The following is a 23,169-nucleotide window of genomic DNA, read 5'->3' as shown; positions in this document are numbered from 1 at the left end:
CCCCGTTAAAGGGTTTTTTTTGGGGAGTTTTTCCTTATCCGCTGCGAGGGTCATAAGGACAGAGGGATGTCGTATGCTGTAAAGCCCTGTGAGGCAAATTGTGATTTGTGATATTGGGCTTTATAAATAAAATTGATTGAAATTGATTATAGACTAAATATGATAACTTACAGGGGAATCCAGGAATGGACACACAATCTGAGGTAGCCAACAACCTGACTTTATACATCCGAAGAACTGCTTGGCAACCAGACCAGGCCTCTAATTGAAGATGGGCCATTATTTGTCAAAATGTGTCACCACACCAGGCCAGTAAAAGGGACGGGGCGTTCAACTCAAGTTTTACGTTAATAGGGTCATTTTTCAAAACCTCCACAAAATCTGGCCGTAAGAGTCGCGTGTATTTCACCCACTTGTTCCAGAATGTGATGAAGTAATTTTTCTGAGGATGAAGAGAAAAATAAATCTTTCCCATAAAATACATATCATTTATCCATTCCTGTATTGTGGTGGGTTCAGGAAGTAACCAGTGCCTTGTGAGGGCTTGTTTTGCAAACAGATATCAAAATACCAAACTTATATTTATCAGGAGGCTTCACCTGAAAATCAGCATGTCCTTAGAAATATTTCTTATTGTTTTCATTTAATTTAATGTAATTTTGTTTCATCAATGGATACTGTTGAAATCTGAAACCTATTCAGTGTTAAAAAAATAAATAAATAAATAAAAATGCACAAATCTACGATTTATTTTCAGACACTTGAACATTATCTGTTCTCATCTTTAATAATCGTGTGTGTGTGTGTGTGTGTGTGTGTGCTTCAATCACTAGAAACCATTTTATAGAAAGCATTAGTTCTCTCTTGATAACCACAGATTAAAAATAATATTTAGGTCAAACACACACACACACACACACACGATTACATTCAGCTTTTCCCTTTGGCCAAGAGTGTGAGAGCATCTGAGTGTGTGCGCCTGTGTGTTGATCCGCTGCAGGACACACTGATATGAAGACAGAGCTGCTACTCGCTACACAGGAAGACGCAGGTTCTATATATGTGTGTGTGTGACACACACTGCCAGGTTTGACTGTGATGTTTAACACTCTGTGCACTGCCAATGAAAAACAATAAATACATGTAAAAAGTTACCTGCAGTACATTTGACCTTTATCGGCTCACTCAGTTTTTATTCTGCTTGTTCTGAATTCAGCATTTGGTAAAGTCGACCTCAGCATCATGAAAACAATGTCTGAGTTAAGGACAGTGCTGTTTGCTGTTTCACTCCGACCTCTCTGAAAGATCTTTCTCTGTTGTACTGGGAGAATATTCCTCGTCCCCTGCCCCCTCTCTCTTGTGGTGTTCCCCAGGGGTCAATTCTGGGTCCTCTTCTGTTTTCTCTTTATATGCTCCCTCTGGGTCAGATAATCATAATAATTTTACGGAGCACACGCAGCTTTATCTCCTGCTGACTGGTAGTGACCCTGACAGTCTCTCATGGTATGGTTTGTCTCAGATATAAGTGCTGGATGTCACAAAACGTCCTCCAGCTCAATGAGTTCAAATCTGAGGTCCTTTTTGTTGGCCCCCCCAAAACCTGACCTGAGGTGCTCCGTCCCTGCCAGGCCCTCTGTTTTGCCCTACGAGCCTAGCTGCTGCCTGCGCACCTCAGGTAGGGCCCTCCTAACTGTTCCCACAATTCACCTTGTTACAAAAGGAAACCTGGCGTTTTCCGTTAGAGCCGCGCAGCTGTGGATCTCCTTACCTGAAGAACTCGGATATGCAACTCAGTGTCTTCGTTTAAAACACTCCTCAAAATAGACTTTTACAGTAAATCTGTTGTCTAGTTTCTATCCCTCTTTTATTACACACTTTTATCTAGTCTTAGCCTATGTTCAATTTTTTTTTTTTTGTACGTTTTTGTCTTGATGGTGTATATTATTTCATCTGTCCCATAAAGCACTGTGCAACTGTGTTTGTGCAATAAAGTTTATTACTTCTCCAAACAGTTAACTAAGGACTGAATAGAGTCCTAGTGAGCATGTAAAGGAGAGAAAGACTCAATGATTCAAACTGCAGCAGTCCCAGTTTCTAATGAGCTGGACTCCAGGGAGCAGCGCTCTGGGCCAAACACATCCTCTCATCCCTCTCTGTTTTCTTTCTCTGGATTTGTTCTCTTTCTTCTCATCTGTGTCACTCTTTGCTTCTCTGTTAGTTTCCATCGTTCCTCTTGTTCCTTTATCATCTCTGGTCATTTGCTGACTCACTGCGTCCTCTCGTTATTCTAATTGTGTTCCTCCGTTCCTCCTCTCCGCTCTCAAATTTGCTGTAGTCTGTGTGTTTGCAGTGGATGAATTTGGAGCAGTAACCCAGTTTCCTTCACTGAACAGGTTTGTGCTGCAGCTCATTTGGTTTCCTGTCTGGGTTGAGCAACACTAACATTAACAAGGCTTCGGGTTAAATTCTCCCAGCAGCCACCAGGGCCAGAAACGGAGGAGGAAAATGCTCGGTAAAAACCGGCCCCTGTAACTGTTCTGAGCTGCTTCTTTGTTTTTTGGTATTCGGTCCTGCTCGCAGTTTTGCCAGCACTGCTGTGAATTGTTCACATCTGACAATGCAGATGATTCAGGGAAGATTATGACCAGGCTTTTCTTCAGGTGTATTCTGGGACAGAAAAACCGGAGCGGATTTTTGATCTTAAAAGAAGCGAAGACACAGCCTGAAGCAGCAGAAACAGCCAGCAGGAGGAGAAGATGCCAACACAAACCTCTGCTGCAGCAAAAACTTAAAACAACCTCCAGTAATAAAAGCTCAACTGCAAGAACACCGGACCGTTGGAGGAGATTTGTTCCTGGTCTGCAGCTCCGAGAAACAAACTGATGTACAGATAAAAAAGAATCAACAAAGTGGAGCCTAAAAAGACTCAGATTTAACACTGTGTGTAACTCGCTCTGTCATTCTCAGTCACACTGACCCTGTTCTTGTACTCCAAGCATTGACCAAAATACATCACATTACGTAACAACTGTAACTGAGCAACCAACCATGAGTTTCAGAAAAAGGCCTTTGAAGTTTGCAGTACGGTGGCTGTAAAGAGCCAACTGGCTTTCCAAACTGGGAGCGCATTAGTGTTACTTTCGTTGACGAAAACTATGACGAAAATCTTTTCGTCAACGACCTTTTTTCCATCACAAGCTAAAAATAATAATAAAATTTGATAATAAAAACTAAGATGAAAGCTACATTTTATTTTCACTGACAAAACATTGGTGGTGGACTGTTGGACATTGAAAGTCAAGAATGACCGTGCTTGTAATTATCTTAAATTGCCGTATGAGCAACAGAAAGGTAAACTCCAATAAATAGTCTGCACCAGGATGTTTCAGTAGTCAGCAGAAACAGTCAGAGTGGAGCAGCGTCAGCCGTTGGTGCGAGTTGAGAGCTATAATTCAGCAGTAAATAATCAGCCAAGTCTGACCCTGACTGAAAATGATAAAAATAAAAAAAAAATTAAAAAAAAAAGTGATATCTTACAATACTGTAGTTTTAAATCTATTTCGAGCAGCAGCAGTAAATGTCTGCTGTTATTTCTGTGTGCTGTGATTGTGGTTTCAAATGCAGAATGTCTTCACCGCACTGCGACCTCCCCAAAGGTCACTTACGCAACAATTCATTGTGACAGATTTCTGCAAACAACTCACTGCCTGGATGATGTGAAATCTAAAAACTGCTCAGTGCAACAAAAGACACTTTAGACACTTTGAGCCACTCATTCAAAAACTGTGTATAATTTTTCCTGTATTTTCAATGCAATTATCGTCTAAAGAACATAATCTCATAATCTGCTTGGAGTGATAGCAGACTGGGTATAATCCCAGTCAGTGGACAGGTATTAGTGACGTAGATCCAGTTACAGCAGCATCAGTCCTGCTGCTAAACACCTGAAACATGACGGGAGCACTGAGGGTGGCTGCTGATGTGAACTGAGCTGTACTCATGTCTCCACAGAAGGAAACACATTGTTAAACAGAAAACACACCGGTATTGCTGTGGCACGGCATGTGACGCACGTCAAGTGCTGCACCGAGCACACACCGGATGCTTCACGCTGCAGCTCATCAACAGACGACCACACAAAGTTATTACTGCTTTTACTGAAAGATCTGAACTTCCTCCTCCTCTGCGTTAGCTTAAAATCACGTGTGGACAGCTGCTAATTAAACTTGATTTCTCACCTGAAGAGCCGATCTCCAGAGCTGTGACTCAACAGGAAGTATCTGTTTGGTTATTGTCTTTATAACGACAGGATTGTGGGTCATTTAGCTCGAGATATTTCTCAACCTCAATAACAAATCTCTTGTCATCTACTCTTCGTCACACATGAGACACAGCAACAGCTATAGAGTTCTTTTTATACATCCATGGTGAGGAGAGGAGTCGAGCTGCCAGAGGAGCAGAGAAGAAGAGCTGCTACAGGAGCTGGTCTGTACAAGCAGAGAGCAAGTGGGGGAAAATGAATTTAACTCCAGGGGCAGCGAGGCTGGAAACAGGACAATGGTCAGTGTGTCAAGTGCCATGGGGTGGCACGTCCGGGAGCGCCGGCTGTACACTGAAAATAATAGGGGTGTATTTTATCGACAGTGGTGTGTTTTGGCCTTTAGACTGCATTAGCGTGAGGTAGGTGTGTCTAATGAACTGGCAACTGAGTGTGAGTCTAAGAGGAGGACAGGTACAGACAGTAACCTCTAGTGTTCACAAGTTTTGAGTCATGAAGCAGATTTTTGTCTGATCTCTTTTTTCTTGTTGACTCCCAACATGGCGCCAATCTGCAATTCACTACCTCACAAAGCCTTAAAGACATTTAAACTGAAGCATGATGTCATCATAAATGTCCGAATGAGGATCACTCAAACACACAAACTCATTCATTCCTCTTCACATTCAAAGTGGGCGTGTACCTCTGTGTTGTGATGACCTTGACTGGCTCCTTCAGCTGACAGCATGACTGAAGGCAGCTGTCCGTCTGATTCATTGGAGCGAAGAACGCTGTCCAACGAGTCCATGGAGGAGGCGGAGTTAACAGAAACCTCAGACGCTGAGGTGACGGAGGAGCGTGAGGAGTGAACGATTGAACGAGCCTGAAGAGAAAGAGACGAGAAGCCGCATGTAAAACTCAACAGCTCCAAAACCTGGGGGTCCAAATTCAGTCATACAATGTTGATAAACTCAAAACATGAAGTTCATGGACTCAGAGCATGATCTTTGAGTCAATGCATCAACTGTGAGAAGGAATCAGAGGAAGGTTACCTCGTGTTCGCTGACTGTGCCGACTGATCCTGTGCGTCGGTGTTGGCGCTGAGACGATCCGGGCCGTCGCATCGTGGCTGACGTGTAGGAGGTGGCGGAGCTGAGGGAGTGGGAGGAGGTCTGACGAGCAGCTTCATCCATACTGAGAGACGCCTGATGGGCGACAGAAGGGAAAGGTTGAACTCAATCATCACGCTTTATCTGCTACTATTTAAAAGCTTTATAAACAGAGGTATGAAGGAGTTTTTAAATCTGTTTAGTGTACGACGAGACGCTCTGAATCTCCTATCAGAGGGCAGCAGCTCAGACTCTGTGAGCAGAACATGAGGAGTCATAGATGATCTTATTGGTTCGACTTAGTCGCCTTTTCAAAAATAGTCTGCAGTGAATGTGCTCTTTGACACCAGTTATCTTCCACGCAGTGAGGATCAATCGAAACAGGTTACCGAACCGAGCTGTGATACTGAACCTGATCAGACGCTCTCAGACTGTCTGATAAACATCATCATATATTTTTGATCAACACCATGAACTCTCAGACGACGTAAGAAATGTGACTGTTGATGTGATCTGCTACAGAGACTGTGAACCTGTGTGTTCCAGGTTAGTGAGCTGTCAACAAAGACAACAAGATATTTACATGATGGGACCTGTGTGATGGTTTGGTTGTAGATGACCTCTGGCGTGTGGTCGCCAACTGCCAAGACTGTCAGATGCAAGATTCAGTACCTTTGACCTTTGACCACCAAAACTGTCTCCAGTCACGGCTGTTGCTGGCGTGGAGGCAGAACCACAGTAGTATCTAAAACGCTGCAGTAAAAACACTGACCACTGTTTGGAGGAAACATTTCGAATAAAAGATTGTGTGTTTGCTGAGCGTCAGCACGAAGCTTTGCCTCCAGTTCTCTCTGACCTATTTCTGTTACAGTATCAAGAGAGTCCACTGTGTCTCTGTCCCTTAGTGCTTGAATGTCCCCAGACCTTCATGAGCGCGAGGAGGCAACGATTGGTTTACTGAAAGTTTGAAATGTTTATCTCCCTCTAACAGAGCACCACGAAGGCTAAGCAGTCCCGTCTTTACAGATATCAGAGCATTTATGTTTCTTATGTTATAAAGCTAAAGTTTGCAGTTTTGAAGGATATTAAAGCACCATGTTAAACAGTACATGTGCAGATTCACAATAAAATAAATTCCCACACACCTTCTCCAGCTGGGCAGTGATGTCATCAAGACTGAAGTTAGAAGCCAGCGCCGGTCTCCCATGATGCCCGGTGGGAGCTCTGATAGTGCCAGCAGGTGACGCTCTGGTGCTGCTGCTGCTACTGCTCGCCCCGCTGCTGCCTCCTCCCCCGCTAACACTGTTACTGCTGCTACCACCACCGCCACCGCTGCTGCTTCCTGCTGGCTGCTGCCTGCTGCTGCGCCCTGCTGGAGGCTTCTGACGGACCTGGAGACACAGGGACGTGATGAGAGCCAAAACTCAAACTCTGAACACAAGAGCCAAACTTAAAGTCCCCTGCCAGACATGTTTTAGAGTATATTTTAGTCAACGTGGTTTCCCACTATAGTTCAAACATCTAGGAGCTGGAGTCTATTGTGCACCAAACCTGGCGACTAGCAGACGTATCAGGATAGTGAGTGTAGTTAGCATCTTTGATTTGTTGGTGTTGTCTGTTAGCTTGTTAGCTGGGAGCTAACTGGCAGTTTGTAGACAGTGGAAGGAAGCTCAAGGGTTCAGTTTACATCCCCAAACTGCCCCCTAACCCCTAACCCTAACCCTACCCTCAACACTTTCACTATGCTAATGCTAACTTGGTTCTCTGTGGTGACGGTCTGCTCTGCACCGGAGGTTCCAGGTTTCTTTGCAGGTGTTGTGTCGCAATCTGTCCTCCTGTCGATATGTTTGTCCAATAGAAGACAGGGATTGGCTTTTGTATTAGTGAAGTACCTGATCTAGTCTGAATCTCAGATTTTAGGGAAGGGAGCAGACATCACCCTCCTCAGTAGAGGAATAGTATAACAATAGTAACAAACTTTGGACAGATAAAGGTCAGTTTCATCAAGGTCGGACGTTTTAGGAGAGATAAACAGAAGAAAAACTCTTTTAAGATAGCATTAAAATGTCTAAAAACAAGACCTATATATTTGTCATTATTTTGTCATTTTCCCAAACGTGTCCAACATTCTTTAAACTCAAAGAAATCTGTGTTTTTAATCCAGGAAACTGTCAGTTTCACTTGGTCGCCGTCACCTGCCAGTGGTGTCATATCCTTTTTGTGTCGGGGTTGTGGTTGGCTGCCAGAAGCTGTCATGAAACTACTTTTTAACCAGTTATAAGCAACATTTTTACAGTACACTCTTTTTAGTGACTTAGATTTTAGTCACTGGACATCTGGATTTTAAGTAATCAGAGACACGGGCTGAGCATCAGTGGCAGGTGAGCTCTGGTCCCTGCTGTGCTGAACGGCATCGGAGAAACAATGATTTTTAACATGAAGCTGCTTTATTAATGTTTTTACTGGTGTAAGTCAGTGAGTCTGTTTGTTTTGGAGAAGAGGAGACCTCTGCAGATAATTCAGCTCCCTGTGAAAACCTCCTGAACGTCTGGATCTGAAGTTATCAGAGATGAAGGTGTGCACACGTTTACAGGAGCTGTGTGAGCAGTCTCTTTGTGACAAGCCAAACAGCATCAGAAAAAATTTTCATTTGAAACTTTTTCTGGAGAGGAAGAGACCTCTGCGGATAATTTGGCTCCTGGTAAAAACCTTGTGAACAATAAAGATCTATTATCTACTAGATGATTTTGCACAGACGTGTGTGTACCTTGGTGTCAGTCAGGCCCAGGCGAGCCATGCCACCCATACTGTTTGGTTTGGTGTTGATGGTGCTGAGTTCCTGTTCAATGGAGCAGAGATCTGCCATGAGAGCGTCGAGGTCCACGTTCTCCCCCTGATTCAGCGCCTCTGCAGACACAGAGACACCAGCACGTGAGACGGGGAGAAAAGAAAGACTGTAACACAGCAGGAGAGGAAGATGAAGAGAAGCGTCTGACCGTTGATGTTGTAGATGGAGAATCTGTAGGAGAAGTTGGCCATGTTGGTCTCTTGTCTGAGGGGAGCTTTCTGTTGGGGGGGTTGCTCGGGGCGACCGTCATCCAGACTCTGCATGGACACATTATTATAACTTCTGCATCACAGCAGATGAAATTCTGGGATGTATAGATCTGATATGAAACATGCAGATCACCTCTGGACCTCCCTTACTTTGTGTACCTGTGTGAGTTTGTCCAGCTCTCCCAGCCACGCTCCAAACATCTTATCCAGGTCCTGGTCCTCCTTATCACTGTCCTCCTCTTCCTCCTCCTCTTCCTCCCTGACCTCCACCTCCTCGTCTGACACCTGGTCCATCTGAGGAGAAGAACAAAAGGAAACTGGTTAATTCTTCTGCAGCTCCAGGACAGAGTGTAACATCTCGTCTCCATCTAGTGGCCAGCAGTCTGCAATACACTTTATAATTCGTCACCTCATGAATCAGCATCATCACAAGCAACCAAAATAAGGAAGCAAAGGGTCACAACACCCTGAGGACACTGAGGACACTGAGGACACTGAGGACAGACTGTCCTGAAACGAGAAACGTTCTTGGAGCCTTTCTAAATCTTTTTGGCACATTTTAAAAAGTTGTAATAAAAATTCAAAGATGACAATAAAGCGTGTTTGTGACTGATCACAGCTGGAGAACGTCATTAAAATATAACGAGTGGACAGAATCAGGAATGCAGCAGTTACAGAGACAAAGTCCAGCTGTCTTCAGTGAACCAGATGAGAATTGCTGACATGACCCATTAAAGCATCGAACACTTCTTAACTCTCAGACATTTTAAGTGCTTTTTCAGAAGCCAGGGACAGAAATGAGAGCTGAGCACAGACATCGTTCCAACCTTCCATAAAACACTTTGTTCCAGAGTATGTAAACTCCTCCTCAGATTGACCCAGAATGTTTCAATATTCATGATCTTCACTTGATGGTTCCTAATATTTTTGTGACCCTCTGATATTTTCTCAAGCACCACTGACATGTGAGCTCCTTCATGACAAATACCAGAATCAGAAGACTGTCATGGAATCTGCAGAGTGCATTTATTTCCCGAGGAGTTTAAAGAAGTATGTCACTGCTGGAGAGATGATCTTTCCATGAAATGAGTTGTCTGTGCAGTAAAAAAGGTGCAAATACTTCTGAAATTGGTGCCACATGACCAGAGAAAACAGAAGAAAAGGGCTGTGACATCTCATTTGACTCAAGAGGTAGAATAGCTATGAAAAAAAAAACCCAATACGGTGGCGGGCTGGTAACAAACGATCTTATATCACAAGCCCCTTTCACACTGCCGGTTCAAAGTGGGAATATCACGCCGTTATGCTGCAGAAGTAGTATCTCAGACTACGCAGAGGTTCATAAGGGACTGAAAGGTCTGAAATATAATCTGGGCCCATGAAGAGCCTTAAAAATAACCAATAAGATTTTAAAGTCAATCCTAAAACAAACAGGGAGCCGATGTAAGGCGACTGAAATCAGTGTGATGTGATTGTACTTCTTGGTTTTGGTTAAAGCCTCAGTGTGTATAAATGGTGAGTAACAGTGACATCAGCGGTCAAATTCTAGATTGCAGGGCTCACTCGCTCACTCCTCCCGTCGGGTAAGTGACGGTGGCCTTGTAGGACAAAAAGCCTTGCGCAGACAGAGATGGCATCATCCACGAGTTTATCAAGTTGTTCAGGAGTAGGCCTATCTAGCGATGAGGTGAATATTTATTTAGGAATCTAAACCATGTTACGATGTTGTAGCGACCCTGCAGTAAACGTCCTGTTGTAATGTCAGTGTTCTGTGAGTTAATGGCATGTTTGGGATTGAATGATTATAGGTAGGGGGGCGTGGTGCGAGTGTGACGGGGATGAGAGCTGTGTGAGTGTGCGTGCTGGTGTGTGTGTATGAGCGAGATGGAGGAGAGAGCAGGAGTGCACAGTTGGAGCTACAGCTAAGTTNCCTCCATTTAAAGTGCGACAGAATCATAAAAGTACAAAGCAGGTTCACGCAGAAGCGCCCCGGATTGAGCTTCACCTTAACCGTCTCCATTGACGGCAAGTTCTAGGTAAACGCGAAAGCCGAAGCGCGTATATCCCTTTCAGCCACTGTATTCAAATATGGCGACGCAAGAAGGCAGCCTCCATCAGACCGCGCCCTGCCTGTGTATATATAGAGAAATCATTCTAAGCCTATGAGAAAGCTTCCATTTGTATGTGAATTGCATCAAACTTTAGTAAATATATATTTATGAAAGCAATAGTTGATATTTGCTAATAAACACCCAGTAAATTACACATTGTAACTTTAAAAGCTGAGCAGCTGATTTCGGAACGATCTGTAGTCATTGCCAGGTTTTTGGATTCAGACAGGAATAAAGGCTGCTGCAATAATCAAGAAAAATCAAATAAAAGCATGTACAGCTGTATCTCTAAAGGTGGTGTCAGCACCAAAACGCTGTCTGTATAAAAAGGGACAACCGGCAGGACGGGTGTGACGTTTTGATGATGTGTTATGTGTGCGACCCAGGTGGTGGAGATTTAAATAGCAGCTGATAGCAGTTAGCAGCTAACTCAAAGAAGACTTAAAGGGTGAGTAGATAATGGCTGAATTTTCATTTTTGGGTGCACTATCCCTTTAACAGCAGCTGAAAAGGACGAGATCAGACGGCTAATAATAGAGACAGTGTTTGATTGTTGTTGCCATGTTATGTCATATTTATTGTTTATAAAGCGCTGCTGACATGTATGTTATATGTCACACTAGAGGCCGGCGATGTTGTGTTAAATGTCGCACCCGTCACTCCTTTTTAGCTTCCATGATGTCGGCATGCTGTCTAAAATCTCACACTGCAGCAACATGACGCTGCTGTTGTTTGGATCTCAGTTGAAATCCAAAGGCGGGATAAAGACGGGACTTCGTAGCAGCTTTTGCAATCTTTGTGTAAGTTGAGCAGCGCTGCCTAGTTTTACTGATTGATCTGAATTTGGTCTGAGTTTGGAGGGGCAGCTCATGTGTCCCTGGTGGTGGCAGGTGTACAGACATGAGGAAATACCATCTGTAGTTCAAGCAGCAGCTCTAGAGCCAGCGAAAATCCACCAGATGATGTGTTTGGAGCTGGAGATGAGCAGGTGAGATGGAGGGAAGTTTACCACAGTTCATTCACACATACTGCCCACACTGTGATGATACAGAGCTGGTTTACAATCAGTGATGTATCCCTTTAACTTGTGTGACTCAGGACACTGCAGCCAGCACTGTCAGGTCTTATCTTCTTATCTTATCTTTGACCTTTTGTCTTCACTGTGTCATTCTGTATATTTCTGACATTTTGCAGCCAAGCAGGCCTCAAACTAAACAAAATAATGTTGAACATGTTTATGACATTAAACACAAAGGCTTTATTCAAAAACCCCTGACAATAACAGGGTCAAAGAGTCAATTTGACTTCTTGCAGGAAGACAAAGTGTCTGTCCCACAGTCTAAAAACAAAAATCACAATAATCATAAACATGATTTATAAGAAAAGAATAAAAGCAGCATGACGAGGCAGTTCAGAGGAGAGGTTATCAGAGAGTCAGACTGAGTGTGTGTGTCTGGACTGTTTATGTAACGACACCGAGAACAAGTCAACACACTTATGGAGAGTGTTAATGTGATTAATGACGGCGATAAAGAGACACACACACACACACACACACACACACACACACACACACACACACACACACACACAGTTATGAAAATAAATAGCAGCTTAAGCTGAAAACAGATCCGAGACAAAGACACACAGCAGCTGTTGAATTCCTCTGTGTGTTGACAACAAGTAGCAAACAGTTTTTCATCCTGCACATGATGTCACACACTTTCACATGATTTATCAAAAATAAAAACTTAGTGTGGACATAAACACTGATTTATAATGTAGAAGATAAATCTGAGCTTAAAGGCCTTTTCTGCTCATGTTCAGGTTCATACATGTATTTTGAGTTTCTACTAGAACATGTTTAAAAGCACTTTATTCTCCCCATCCTGTCTGTGCTGACACATCTGTATTCACCTTCTGTCAATATTGGGTCTTCCATTTCCGCACTCTCGATGTCTCTGCCTCGCCGTTAGGAACGAGCCAATCTGACATAGTGACCAAACCGTGGAATTACAACCTCCGGATCCATCATGTGATGCCACTGGGCCCAACAGGACGTTACACTGGAAAATCCATTCAGTCTGGTAACACTTGGAAAGCTTTGAAGAGCTGCACAATTAAATAATTTCATCCCACTCAGGTTAGTGGAGGGCTAAAGCAGATGTTAGCCGCTCAGCTGGCAGAAGTGTCTGATGTGCTGCTCTGTGGGCCCAAGGAGGTGTGGAAGATTCAGGTAATTTACCTGGAAGTCAAGCTTGTTTTCAGTTCCAGCTGGACTAGGATCAGAAATCTGGGAGAATTTGATATCGACGATCTAGACTACGTGTTTCCCTGACGTTAGCATGTAGCTACATGTAGCAGTGTATGTAATGTAAATACTTGGAGCAGATGACTGTCTAAAGACATCTGTCAGGAGCTGACTCCAACTTGTCTCGTTGGAAACAGAGTATTCAGAACGGTCTAAAGAGCTGTTGCTCACAGGGATCAATTTATTATGTTTACCTCATTATTTGAAAATTTAGCCACGTTTAATATGAACATCCAACACTGTAACTTAGCTTAGCATCAAGACTAGATACAGGAGAAAACTGAAAAAGTTGAGCTCTGTCCCAAAGTAAAATAAATAAATAAAAAATATGTATTCTTTGCCGCAGTATGTCTTGTCATCACTCTGTCATCACGCCCGGCTCGCTGGTAGAACCTGTTTTCACTCTTTATGCTAAGCTAAGCTAATTGGCTCCTGGCTGTACTTTAATTTTTGACATATGGACATGAGAGTGGTGTCTGCGAGAGAGAGCAAATGCAAGCATACTTTCTAAAAATAAAAACTATTTCCTTATGGCTGCTCCGTGAAAGCTGGTGATTGGAATCATCAGTCAGAGACCCCTCAGTCGACTGAGATCGCTTCAAGTTGCGCAGTTGTTTTTGGGTTTTTCTTGCTAGCCAGTTTGTCGTGCAGTGTATTTCTGGGATTGTTATGGCTCCCGGATTTTGCTGCAGAGTGAGCGCTCTTGACTTTCATGCTACTCTTTGGTAGAGACAGCTGCAGACATGATGCAGCTGCACAGAGGAGGAGAAACTTCATATGATACAGTCTCTGGTTTGATATCTAGTGTCATTTCTGATCTGTCGTTAGCATCGTCGAGTCGTGTGCAGCCCTGTATGTCTTTTAAGACACAATGAAATGATAAAGTGTTATAAAATATCTTGATAGATATCAAATGCATGACGTAATGTTTGTATCAAATCACGTTTTCCTCTGAATATCAGTTACGTTTCCATTTCCACAGGAGCATGATCTCAATGATCTGATCAATAATCTATAACTTTAATCATCTCTCTCTCCCTTCCCTCTTTCCTCATCACCCCTCAGTCCCTTCATTCCTCTCCTATCTCTGATCCCTTCTGTACGCTCTACTTCTCTCCTCCTCCCCTTCTGTCCTCACCTCTTCCTCCTCCCTCTCCTCCAGGTCTCCACCCAGGCGACCCCGGAGTTTCGCCCAGAGCACAGCGTGCTATTCCTGGGTAGCCGTTTTGTCGTTGCCCCCCCATCCCTCTCTGGGGAGGGACAGCTAGCCAACACACACACAAGATTAGAGAGCAGAGTGTCACACACCCACATACAAACACATTGAAACACACAAAACACACGCACAAACACACACTGAGGAGCAGCGCTACAATTAGATCCCTGTGGTTAGCGAGGTCTGTCATTTAGACTGGAGGATAGGGCAAGTGTGTGTGTGTGTGTGTGTGTGAGGTTCAGGGACTGCTGGGGGATTAGAGGAGCGTTGTGAAAACTCTCACAGCTGCACTCTTGTACAACAATCTGCTGTTTCCACGCAGGCGAAGGTTCAACGCAGGCCAACAAATGAAGCTTTTTTCTTCACAGGATAAAATCCAAACGGGAAGAAAATTCACTTCACGTCGCCTCTGAACTCGACTTCCTCCTCGGACCGAGCCTCATCCCTCCGACAAACACAAATCTGCTGCCAAACACAGGAAGTGATCAATCTGTCATGAGACTATGGTCCATTTTTTAGCTCGACATCCAGCTGTGCCTTAATATTTATCATCCTTCAATATAACAATGTTGATACAAACTTCTCATATCAAGATATCAGGGTTCAGTTAAGTTGCCATGTTTTAATCAATGAAAAACTTCATACTAATAATTGATCAAATGATTAAGTGTGATGTGAAAGAAGTCGCTTACTGCAGCTGCAAATAAATACATACAGAAACATAAAGGGTTTCACACTCAGATGGAGCCCAAAGAAGCGAATGTCTATGTGCATGCACCCCTTTTGTGCCGGTGGTCCAGAGCTGAACTCTCTCCATGAGGACAAACGGAACATGGTATTGAGTTAAATGCAGTACTTGAGGTCGAACGGCAGATTTGACAAAGCTGATGTACCTGCATGATTCCTGCACTTTTTGGGGTCACACCCATGGGGTTAAATGCGCTTTGGACAAAGGTGTCAGCTGAATAAATGTAATCCACTGAGCATACAGTTTTGGATTTAAGTACTTTTTTTGCAAGTTTAAGTCTATTAAGTGAGAATTTGGCATCATACCTGAACATATCTACAGTTTATTTATTTGATCTCCAGGCAGCTGGTTTCAGTGTGTTTCAGTGTGTTTCAGTATGAAAACTGTACCCCAGGGTTCTGTGTTAGGTCCGCTGTTATTTTAGCAGCTGTATTTCTACTATCACATATATGCTCAGCAAAGCCTGAACTTCACCGTCTGTCCGTTTGTCAGTGTATTCTTCAATTTTTCCCGTTAAAAGCTGTTGATAACAGGTTAATGGGTTTTTAAAAATCCATTGGCTGTCTTTGACCCATAAACATACATTTGTGTACACTTTTGTCATTCAAGGTTCCTCTTGTACTGGGAGAGAACCTACTCTGAGATAGGAGCTTGAAAAGTCCCTCAAAATGGTGTTCTAAGAACTACGACTGTTTTGAGGACTTGTGGTGCGGACGTAATAAAAGGGAGGTTCTTAGAATTATGGAAGAGTTTCTATTTGGTCCAAAATCACCTGTTTATGTATATAAAGATGGATGACTGACAGCTCCCCGAAAGTGAAGCCAAGACATCTCCATCGCCCCCTGGTGGCTGGCTGCAGTACAGGTCATGAACCCCACCCTCTCATGCTAAAGGTTGGGACATCGGCCGAACTAAAATAAAGGTTTCTGTCATTTTAGGTAGTTCTTATGATGCTGATCTATGTTTGTGTATTCTTTTTTCTGATGTTTGGATTTAATTAAAGGGGGTGTGGCCTCATGATTGACAGCTGTGTGTGAGAAGCAGAAGCGTCTTCAGACCTCATCGTGGTGTGTTTATGGACACTCTGGTGCCTGCAGAAAAGATCTCACTGTCAGAGAAAGAAAACTAAAGTTAAACCTGGACACCGTAAAAGATGACCTGATGAATTCCTCTGGTTCGTGTTGAGCTGTGTGTCAGACAGCAGCTGAACGCACCGGCAGAGTCTTACAACAGAACTCTGTCAAACAGAGCTGAGACAGCAAGTCCTGGTGATGGGCTATAAGTGCTGCATGTGTGTATGTGTGTGTGTGTGTGTGTCCAAAGTAAACAGTAATTACTTTGCTGCAGCAGCCACACTCCTCCTGTCTGTCACACTGAAACCATACAATCATCCTCCCATCCTTCATTCCTCCTGCTTCTCTTCGTTCCTCGTCTGTTTCCTTCCCTCCCACTCCTTCCTTACTTTCTGTTTCAGCCTCCTCCCTCGTCTCCTTCACTTCATCCCTCCTCTGTTTTAATCAGAGGGAGTGAGACAATAAATACTGGATTTATTACTGCGGGTTCTTTACCTCCTCCTTCAACAACAGAGAGGAGAGGAGGCAAGAGGAGAGGAGGAGCTTGGAAGGAATACAAGAAGAGGAAAGGTGACAAAGCAAAGAGAGGAAACAAGTAAAGAGGACAGGAGGTCAGAGGACACAAGTGGAAAGGAAAAAAGTCAAGAGGAGATAGGAGGAGACAAGACAAGAGTAGAGGAGTTAAGAGGAGAAAATAGGGGACATAGTAAGAGACGAAAGGAAACAAGTAGAGAGCAGAGGAGATTGAAGGAGATATGAGAAAAGGAGAGAAACAAGTGGATAGGTGAGGAGGCAAGAAAAGATAGGAGGAGATAAGAACAGAGGAGATAGGAGATAGGAGATAGGAGATAGGAGATAGGAGAGGAGCGTTGAGACAAGCAGACCTACAGGAGAGCTGCTCTGTCACCAACAGTGTCTCCTCCCTGTTGTCTCCTCTAACAGCTGCTGCCTTAGTGCCCTTCAGCAGCTCCCTCCATCCTAACTGGGCAGCTCCCAGTTTCCCACAGCGACACACACAGACTCAACTGGTCCACAACAACACGGCTACAGAGGAGGCTCTAAAGGAGCTCCTTCATTCAGTGTGGCCTGTTCCCACGGCTCTATATCAGGGCATCACACACACACACACACACACACACACACACACACACACACAGGCTGGTATTTTTAGGGTTGTTGGGTTTTTGTAAAGCGAAGCTATAAATCAGATCCAGAGAAAAAAAGAAGCAACGAGTGAATTCAGTACGGTAAGTGAAGAGTTCACACACACACACACACACACACACACACACACACACACACACACACACACACACACACACACACACATTAAAGGACTGACCGTGCAGAAACGTTACCAGATTTACCAGATACTCCTCAGTTCATTCGTTTGTCTCAACAAAAAGATTCAAAAACACAAATACCTCTTTTTACCACACTGAGGGCGTAGCATCACACAGCAGCAATTTATTCACACTGTCAGCGATGTTTATTCACTGACAGTGATGTGAGTTTGCAACAACTAACGAAATCCTACCGACCGTTTTTACAGTCTGCACTGTAAAAACTAACTAGTTGTTTTAACTTAAAAAAAAAAAAGTTAGTGTCCGAGCTGCCTTAAAATCTTAAGTTGACTGTAGTTCCCTGTGTTTCCTTTGAGAGACCAACGCTGTCTCACTCCTAAGTCGTCAAAATCCGGCCGCTTGGTCAGTGGCTTTCAGTGTCAGACTCTAGTCACGTTTCCATCACAGTTTTGCGCAAAATAAATGTGATATTTCTAAAGTTTCGACAAAGTACAATTGCGACTTGCAGGTGTTTCCATTAAAAGGTGTTTTGTGTCTGAGCCATAATTCTGGTAAAATATCGTCCCGCGAGACTCCACTTTGTTTGCGGAAGTAAGATGGACATTCCAAATCTCTTGCGAGCTGGAACAATCATCTCGGTTTCCACTGCTGCTGTTGCAGTAGTCTACAACCAAAGACGAAGATAGCGTGTGGTATTCTAAAGGCAAAGTTCTTATGTGTGGCAGCGACCACGGATAAAGGATTTCTGGGAGAGGATCGTGAACGAGGAATTCACCAATGTCATGTCCGGTGACGTATACGAAAAAAGCGTTTCCATTACACTTTTGCGATATACTTCTATATCGACACGTCTGAAAAACCACCTCATGAGAGCGTAAAAACTTTTTCTCCATATTTGAGAGTTTTTTCGCATTTCTAGGGTTCATGGACGCACTTACAGATGAAAAAGACGTCCTTTCACATGTACACAGCTGGTCGCCATCATTAGTCGGGTTTCCATCCAAATGTATCAAAATTTTTGAGCGAATTTTGTGAAAATGCGCAAAAGAAAATGCGAATTTATGCCCATTTCCTTTCGCTATTGTTTTGTGATTATTGGGAGTCAACAGGAAGAGCAGTAGGTGGCGCTTCTCCTGAAAAATGAGCAAAATAAAAACACCCCCGTATAAGAAGAGTGCGCCATGAGATGACGTCATAAGAGAGCGTCGTATGCCCACTGTAAACAACAACACACTCAACTGACACTCAACAACTGACCACTGACAGATTCCTGANACATGTTTCCATAGCAAAAAGTCGCATTTTCCTTTTATCGATACGCTGACAAATCCACCCCTCCAAGCGTAAAAACTTTTTTTGCGAATTTTCGGCCTTTTTTCGAATTTCTGGTGTTTCCATCCAAGTTTTTTTCCGCAATTTTTGAAAATGCGAATAAAAATAGGTGGAAGATGGAAACCCCACTATTGTTTAACGGTGCCCCGCGGTGTCAGGGGGAAACATGGTGGGGCAACAACAAAAGTTAAGGCAGTGGAAATCTGTTCAGCCGACACACACACGTGGTTGGGTTTAGGAAAACAGAACAGGGTTTGGCTTTACAATCTTACAGGAAGTGAACACCGGCCTTCTGGGTGAAAGTCGGTGGTTGTTGGACCCATCCACCCCTGCTGCCTGCCCTAGTTGGACGTTCGCTGCCACAACCTTCGTTGTTGTCCCGCCATGTTCCCTTCTGCAACGTCAGGCACTGTTAAACAATAACAGTGACCAGTTGTGTATCATGCAGATGCGAAAGGACGGCTTTTTTTTGTCGCAGTCTGACGCCAGAAGTCACGGACCAAGCGCTGGTTTTTGACAACTTCAGAGTGAGAACGGGTTGTTTTAGGACCTTTTTATATGATTCTGTGTCTGTACGTATATTTGCGTTTTGCACAGTAGTACTCCTGACAAAATCAACGTTTGGAAAAAAGATACTGACGTGCCCCCGTGTGTCAGGTTCTTTTTTTATATGAGCAGCTTGGTTATTTTTATTTTTTGGGTGTTTCCTACTTCCCAAACTGTCCTTCGCTGACACTGAGGGGAATCCCATCTGATGTTAGAGAACAAAGTAAACAGAATAAACGGTTTCACCGCAACATGTTTTATTTTATTTCCTCTCAGACTCTTAAGTTTTAATGTCATCGTTCACGCTCAACTACACACTGTAAATAAACCACACACAGAGCCTGTGTGTGTGTGTGTGTGTGTGTGTGTGTGTGTGTGTGTGTGTGTGTGTGTGTGTTTGTGTCTCGCCGGGGCACATAATTAGCCCAAGGATTCACACTGTGACATCAATTAAAGGAGCTAGCCAGTGTGTGTGTGTGTGTGTGTGTGTGTGTGTGTGTGTGAGAGGCCTGAAGGGCTGCCAAGTCAGACAGTAATTCTGCAGTGAAACTGTTTTATGCTCGCTGGTCTTCTCCTTCATGCCGAAGACATGATGCACCCTGTGGGAGTCTCTCTGCTCGGCTCATGTCGTGCTCGAGTTTGGAGATCAGATAATTCACTCAACGTGTAGACGCCAGCTGGAAGACATCAGAGTGGACTTCCAGGATGTTCCACAAACAGATTTCAAGAGCTCGACTGACCATAAAGCTGATCCAACAAAAAAACAACAACAACAACAAACCACTAACACAAGTTCTGACAAACAAACATGTCCATTAAGTGTATGTGTTTTTAATTTGTTCAATAACTGATGGAAAGACATGAAGAGAAGAGACATGCAGAGAGGTCAGACAGCTTTACAAAGAGCAGGACAAACTGTCTTCACTTAAATGGCAGGCAAGCTGCAGTTACAGTTTACGTCCACGTCCGTCCAGACTCATGTTACCATGACAGTAGATGATCCTTCAGATATGGACGTTGGTACAAAGAAGCTACAAATTCTAAAACATGGATGCTTGGATGGAAGTCAAGCTGACCTTTGACCTTTTGACCTTCATTATTTTATCCTGTTAGACATTTGTGTCAAGTTTGGTCAGAATTAGTGAATGAATTCTTTAATTATGGACAAAAACATGTTTTGTGAGGTCAGAGCGACCTTTGACCTTCTAATTCTAATCAGTTCATTGTTGAGTCCAAGTGGTCTTGAGATCACGAGATCACATTGATGAGAATGGGACGGATGGACGGACAACCCCAAAACAAAAAGCCTCCGACCACAACTGTTGCAGACACTTAGATTATTTCACACAGTCTATGTCAGAGTGCTGTATGGGAACACCTGCCCATACCCATAAAGCTCAGTTACAGAACCGACCCATTACCCAACATTGTGTCTAAGTCAAAGCTGCACCCGTTAATAAAAGTCCCCCAACCTGAACCCCACCTGTGATTAAACACACAAACAAGCCAACATCGACCTCTCGGGTGAAAGTCAGTGGTTGCTGAATCCATCCACCACTCGTCCTGCCAACTCTACTCAGTCAGACTTCTGCTGCCTTAACTTTCGTTGTTGTTCTGCCGCATTTCTCCTTGACTGTGCCAGGCTCGTTAAACAATAACGTAGCTCGGTGGAGTATTGTGCTGACGTGTAAGGACGGCTTTCTTCATTAGTGTCTGACACCAAGTACCAGATTTTGACAACTCCAAAGTGAAACCGGATTGTCCTGTCAGTCTTCAGTTATACTATCATTAAAGGCAAAAACAAACATTCATTCATTTTCTGTAACCGCTCATCCTGTTGAGGGCCGCGGGCAGGCTGGAACCTATCCCAGCTGACATTGGGCGAGAGGCAGGGTTCACCCTGGACAGGTCACACGCTGACACATCTTGCTGTGAGGTGACAATGCTAACCACTGCACCACCGTGCAAAAACACACAAACAATGACAACGACAAAAAAACCGCCCAACCAGCTCAGTGGCCTAGCGGTAGAGTGTCTCCCTGAGACTGGGAGGTCATGGGTTCATGGTTCATTGGTTCATTGCCCCCCTGCTTGGCACCCAGCATTAGGGATTGGAACTGGGGGGTTACATCACCACGAGTGCGGCACCGCTGCTGCTCACCGCTCCCTCAGGGGATGGGTCAAATGTGGAGAACAAATTTCACACACTCAGGTGTGTGACAATCAGTGGGACTTTAACTTTAACTTAACTTTAAAAAATGAAAGTTTGTTAAAGTTAAGTTAAAAAAAAAAATCAAACAGTCGCCCTCACATCAAGTTGAGCAGCCACTGGCAACTAATGTTTGAAGCAGCAAATTGATTTCTGGTAAATACTGTTAGCTGTTAGCGAAATATCAGCAGTTTGTCGACACTGGAGGTGTTCTCTTATCTTATCTTATCTTATCTTATCTTATCTTATCTTATCTTATCTTATCTTATCTTATCTTATCTCCCACAGGTGAGACGGCTGCATGCAACAGCGCTCAGTCTCATTATGTATTTGTTCATGTTGTACAAAGGATTCAACCTGAGCCCTGACCAACAACCATAACAATCATTTCATATCCAAACAGGATCAGTCGTACGCAGCTGGTATTGTTATTATATTTGAGACAATGGTATCGGACTGGCACTGGGTATTTGCTCATACACAAGATCAGGTATCAGAGTCCATATCAGGGAGGAAAAGCTGGTCTCAGAACAACTCTTAAAACATCAGCAGCATGTTTCAGCCCTTTATGTGTGATATGTAATTGAAAAGATTCTGATGTTGATTCACGACTGAGGTCATAACCCGACAGAAATGTTTGTACCACACAGGAAGAAGGACGGAGAGGGGCGGAGGAAGCGGAGGACGAGAGGAGCTGCCTGCTGATCCAGCAACAATGATATCACTTCCCCCGAGACCTGCAGGAGGGATTACATCATTTCCTCCTGTTTCCCTGCCTCATATCGACATCTGCCTCCGTCTCTCAATACGAGGAAGGGAGATTAATCCAGAGCAGGAGTGGGAGGTGGAGACAGACGGCGTGGAGCTCTGAGTTTACTCCGCTCAGCCAAGCTGTGCTGGATTTTATTTTGAATACTTCATGTTACTACAGTCGCCCCGCTGACCCACAGCGCTGTACGTACACTGAGCGCTCAGTGTTTCATCTTCAACAAACACAAACAGGGCGGAGCCACAATCCCCCGCTGTTTATAGTGTTCCACATTTTATCTGGGCTCTGCAGCGCGAGGGTTTGTTCACGTCTGCACCTCTTCTTTGTTCTGTTGTGCGCTGCCAAAGGTAGTGGCACTGAGTCATAAACACATGCACAGGCATGTGCGCTTTATGAGAAAAGAGATAAACACATGAATGTATGCAGGCATGTGATGTGGCCCAAATTACACCCCATTGTGTGTGTGTGTGTGTGTGTCTTAGCCCCAAGGCTGGACCCAGCAGGTCCCAGGGGTACTCAGCTGCCAGTGTGTAACATGATACACACACACACACACACACACACACACACACACACACACACGCAGTGGTGTGTTCCAGATTTAGGACAGAACAAACGAGTTCTATTTTTGCAGCAACAGAAACAAACAGGAGGCAGCAGGAAGTTGATTCTGCTGTAACTGAATGGATTTTCCATGGATGTATTAAACATGAACATTATGAGTCACTCTTGGTGCCACTTTGCTTCTGACGCCCAAAACATTTCCCCCGTAACACCAGCAGGCTGGACGCTGAGGTGGCATGCGTGGCAGATATATGAACATACATGGAGCTGCACATGATGGAGAAAAAATGGAGGCTTGTCTGTTCTCAGATCCCGACCTCCAACACTGGGGCCAAATACATGAAGTCTGGCCTGAGGTGGTGCCTGAGAGTGAAGCAGGATTTATACTTCTGCATCAAATCGAAGCTGTACCTACGCCGTAGCCTGACGTGCACCTCCCCATCAATGTAACCACACGTCACAGTGACGCAGACCTCCTGTCTGTCTCTGTAAGCTGAAACCATTTCCCTCAGTGGAAACAAAGCTTTGATTTACTTTAATTTCACAGATAAGAAACAATAAA

General features: G+C 44.0%; 1 protein-coding gene across 4 annotated transcripts in view; it reads right to left on the bottom strand.

Moving 5' to 3' along the window:
- Positions 1-23,169, bottom strand: part of raph1a (Ras association (RalGDS/AF-6) and pleckstrin homology domains 1a) — a 92,753-nt gene that overhangs the window by 31,349 nt on the left and 38,235 nt on the right. For 2 of the 4 annotated variants that reach the window (XM_050049423.1, XM_050049425.1), the window contains exons 3-8: positions 8,575-8,718; positions 8,364-8,472; positions 8,135-8,274; positions 6,513-6,758; positions 5,311-5,463; positions 4,962-5,141 (exon numbers count right to left, since the gene is read on the bottom strand). In XM_050049423.1, coding sequence (XP_049905380.1) covers positions 4,962-5,141; positions 5,311-5,463; positions 6,513-6,758; positions 8,135-8,274; positions 8,364-8,472; positions 8,575-8,718 — 972 coding nt within the window. The remainder of the gene's footprint in view (positions 1-4,961; positions 5,142-5,310; positions 5,464-6,512; positions 6,759-8,134; positions 8,275-8,363; positions 8,473-8,574; positions 8,719-23,169) is intronic. The other 2 variants (XM_050049424.1, XM_050049426.1) reach the window with 1 other exon arrangement.

This window comes from Epinephelus moara, chromosome 7 (assembly GCF_006386435.1).
Source record: "Epinephelus moara isolate mb chromosome 7, YSFRI_EMoa_1.0, whole genome shotgun sequence".
Classification (NCBI taxonomy): Eukaryota; Metazoa; Chordata; class Actinopteri; order Perciformes; family Serranidae; genus Epinephelus; species Epinephelus moara.
Note: the sequence above shows the minus strand (reverse complement) of the source record. Positions and strands in the feature narration are given on the sequence as shown.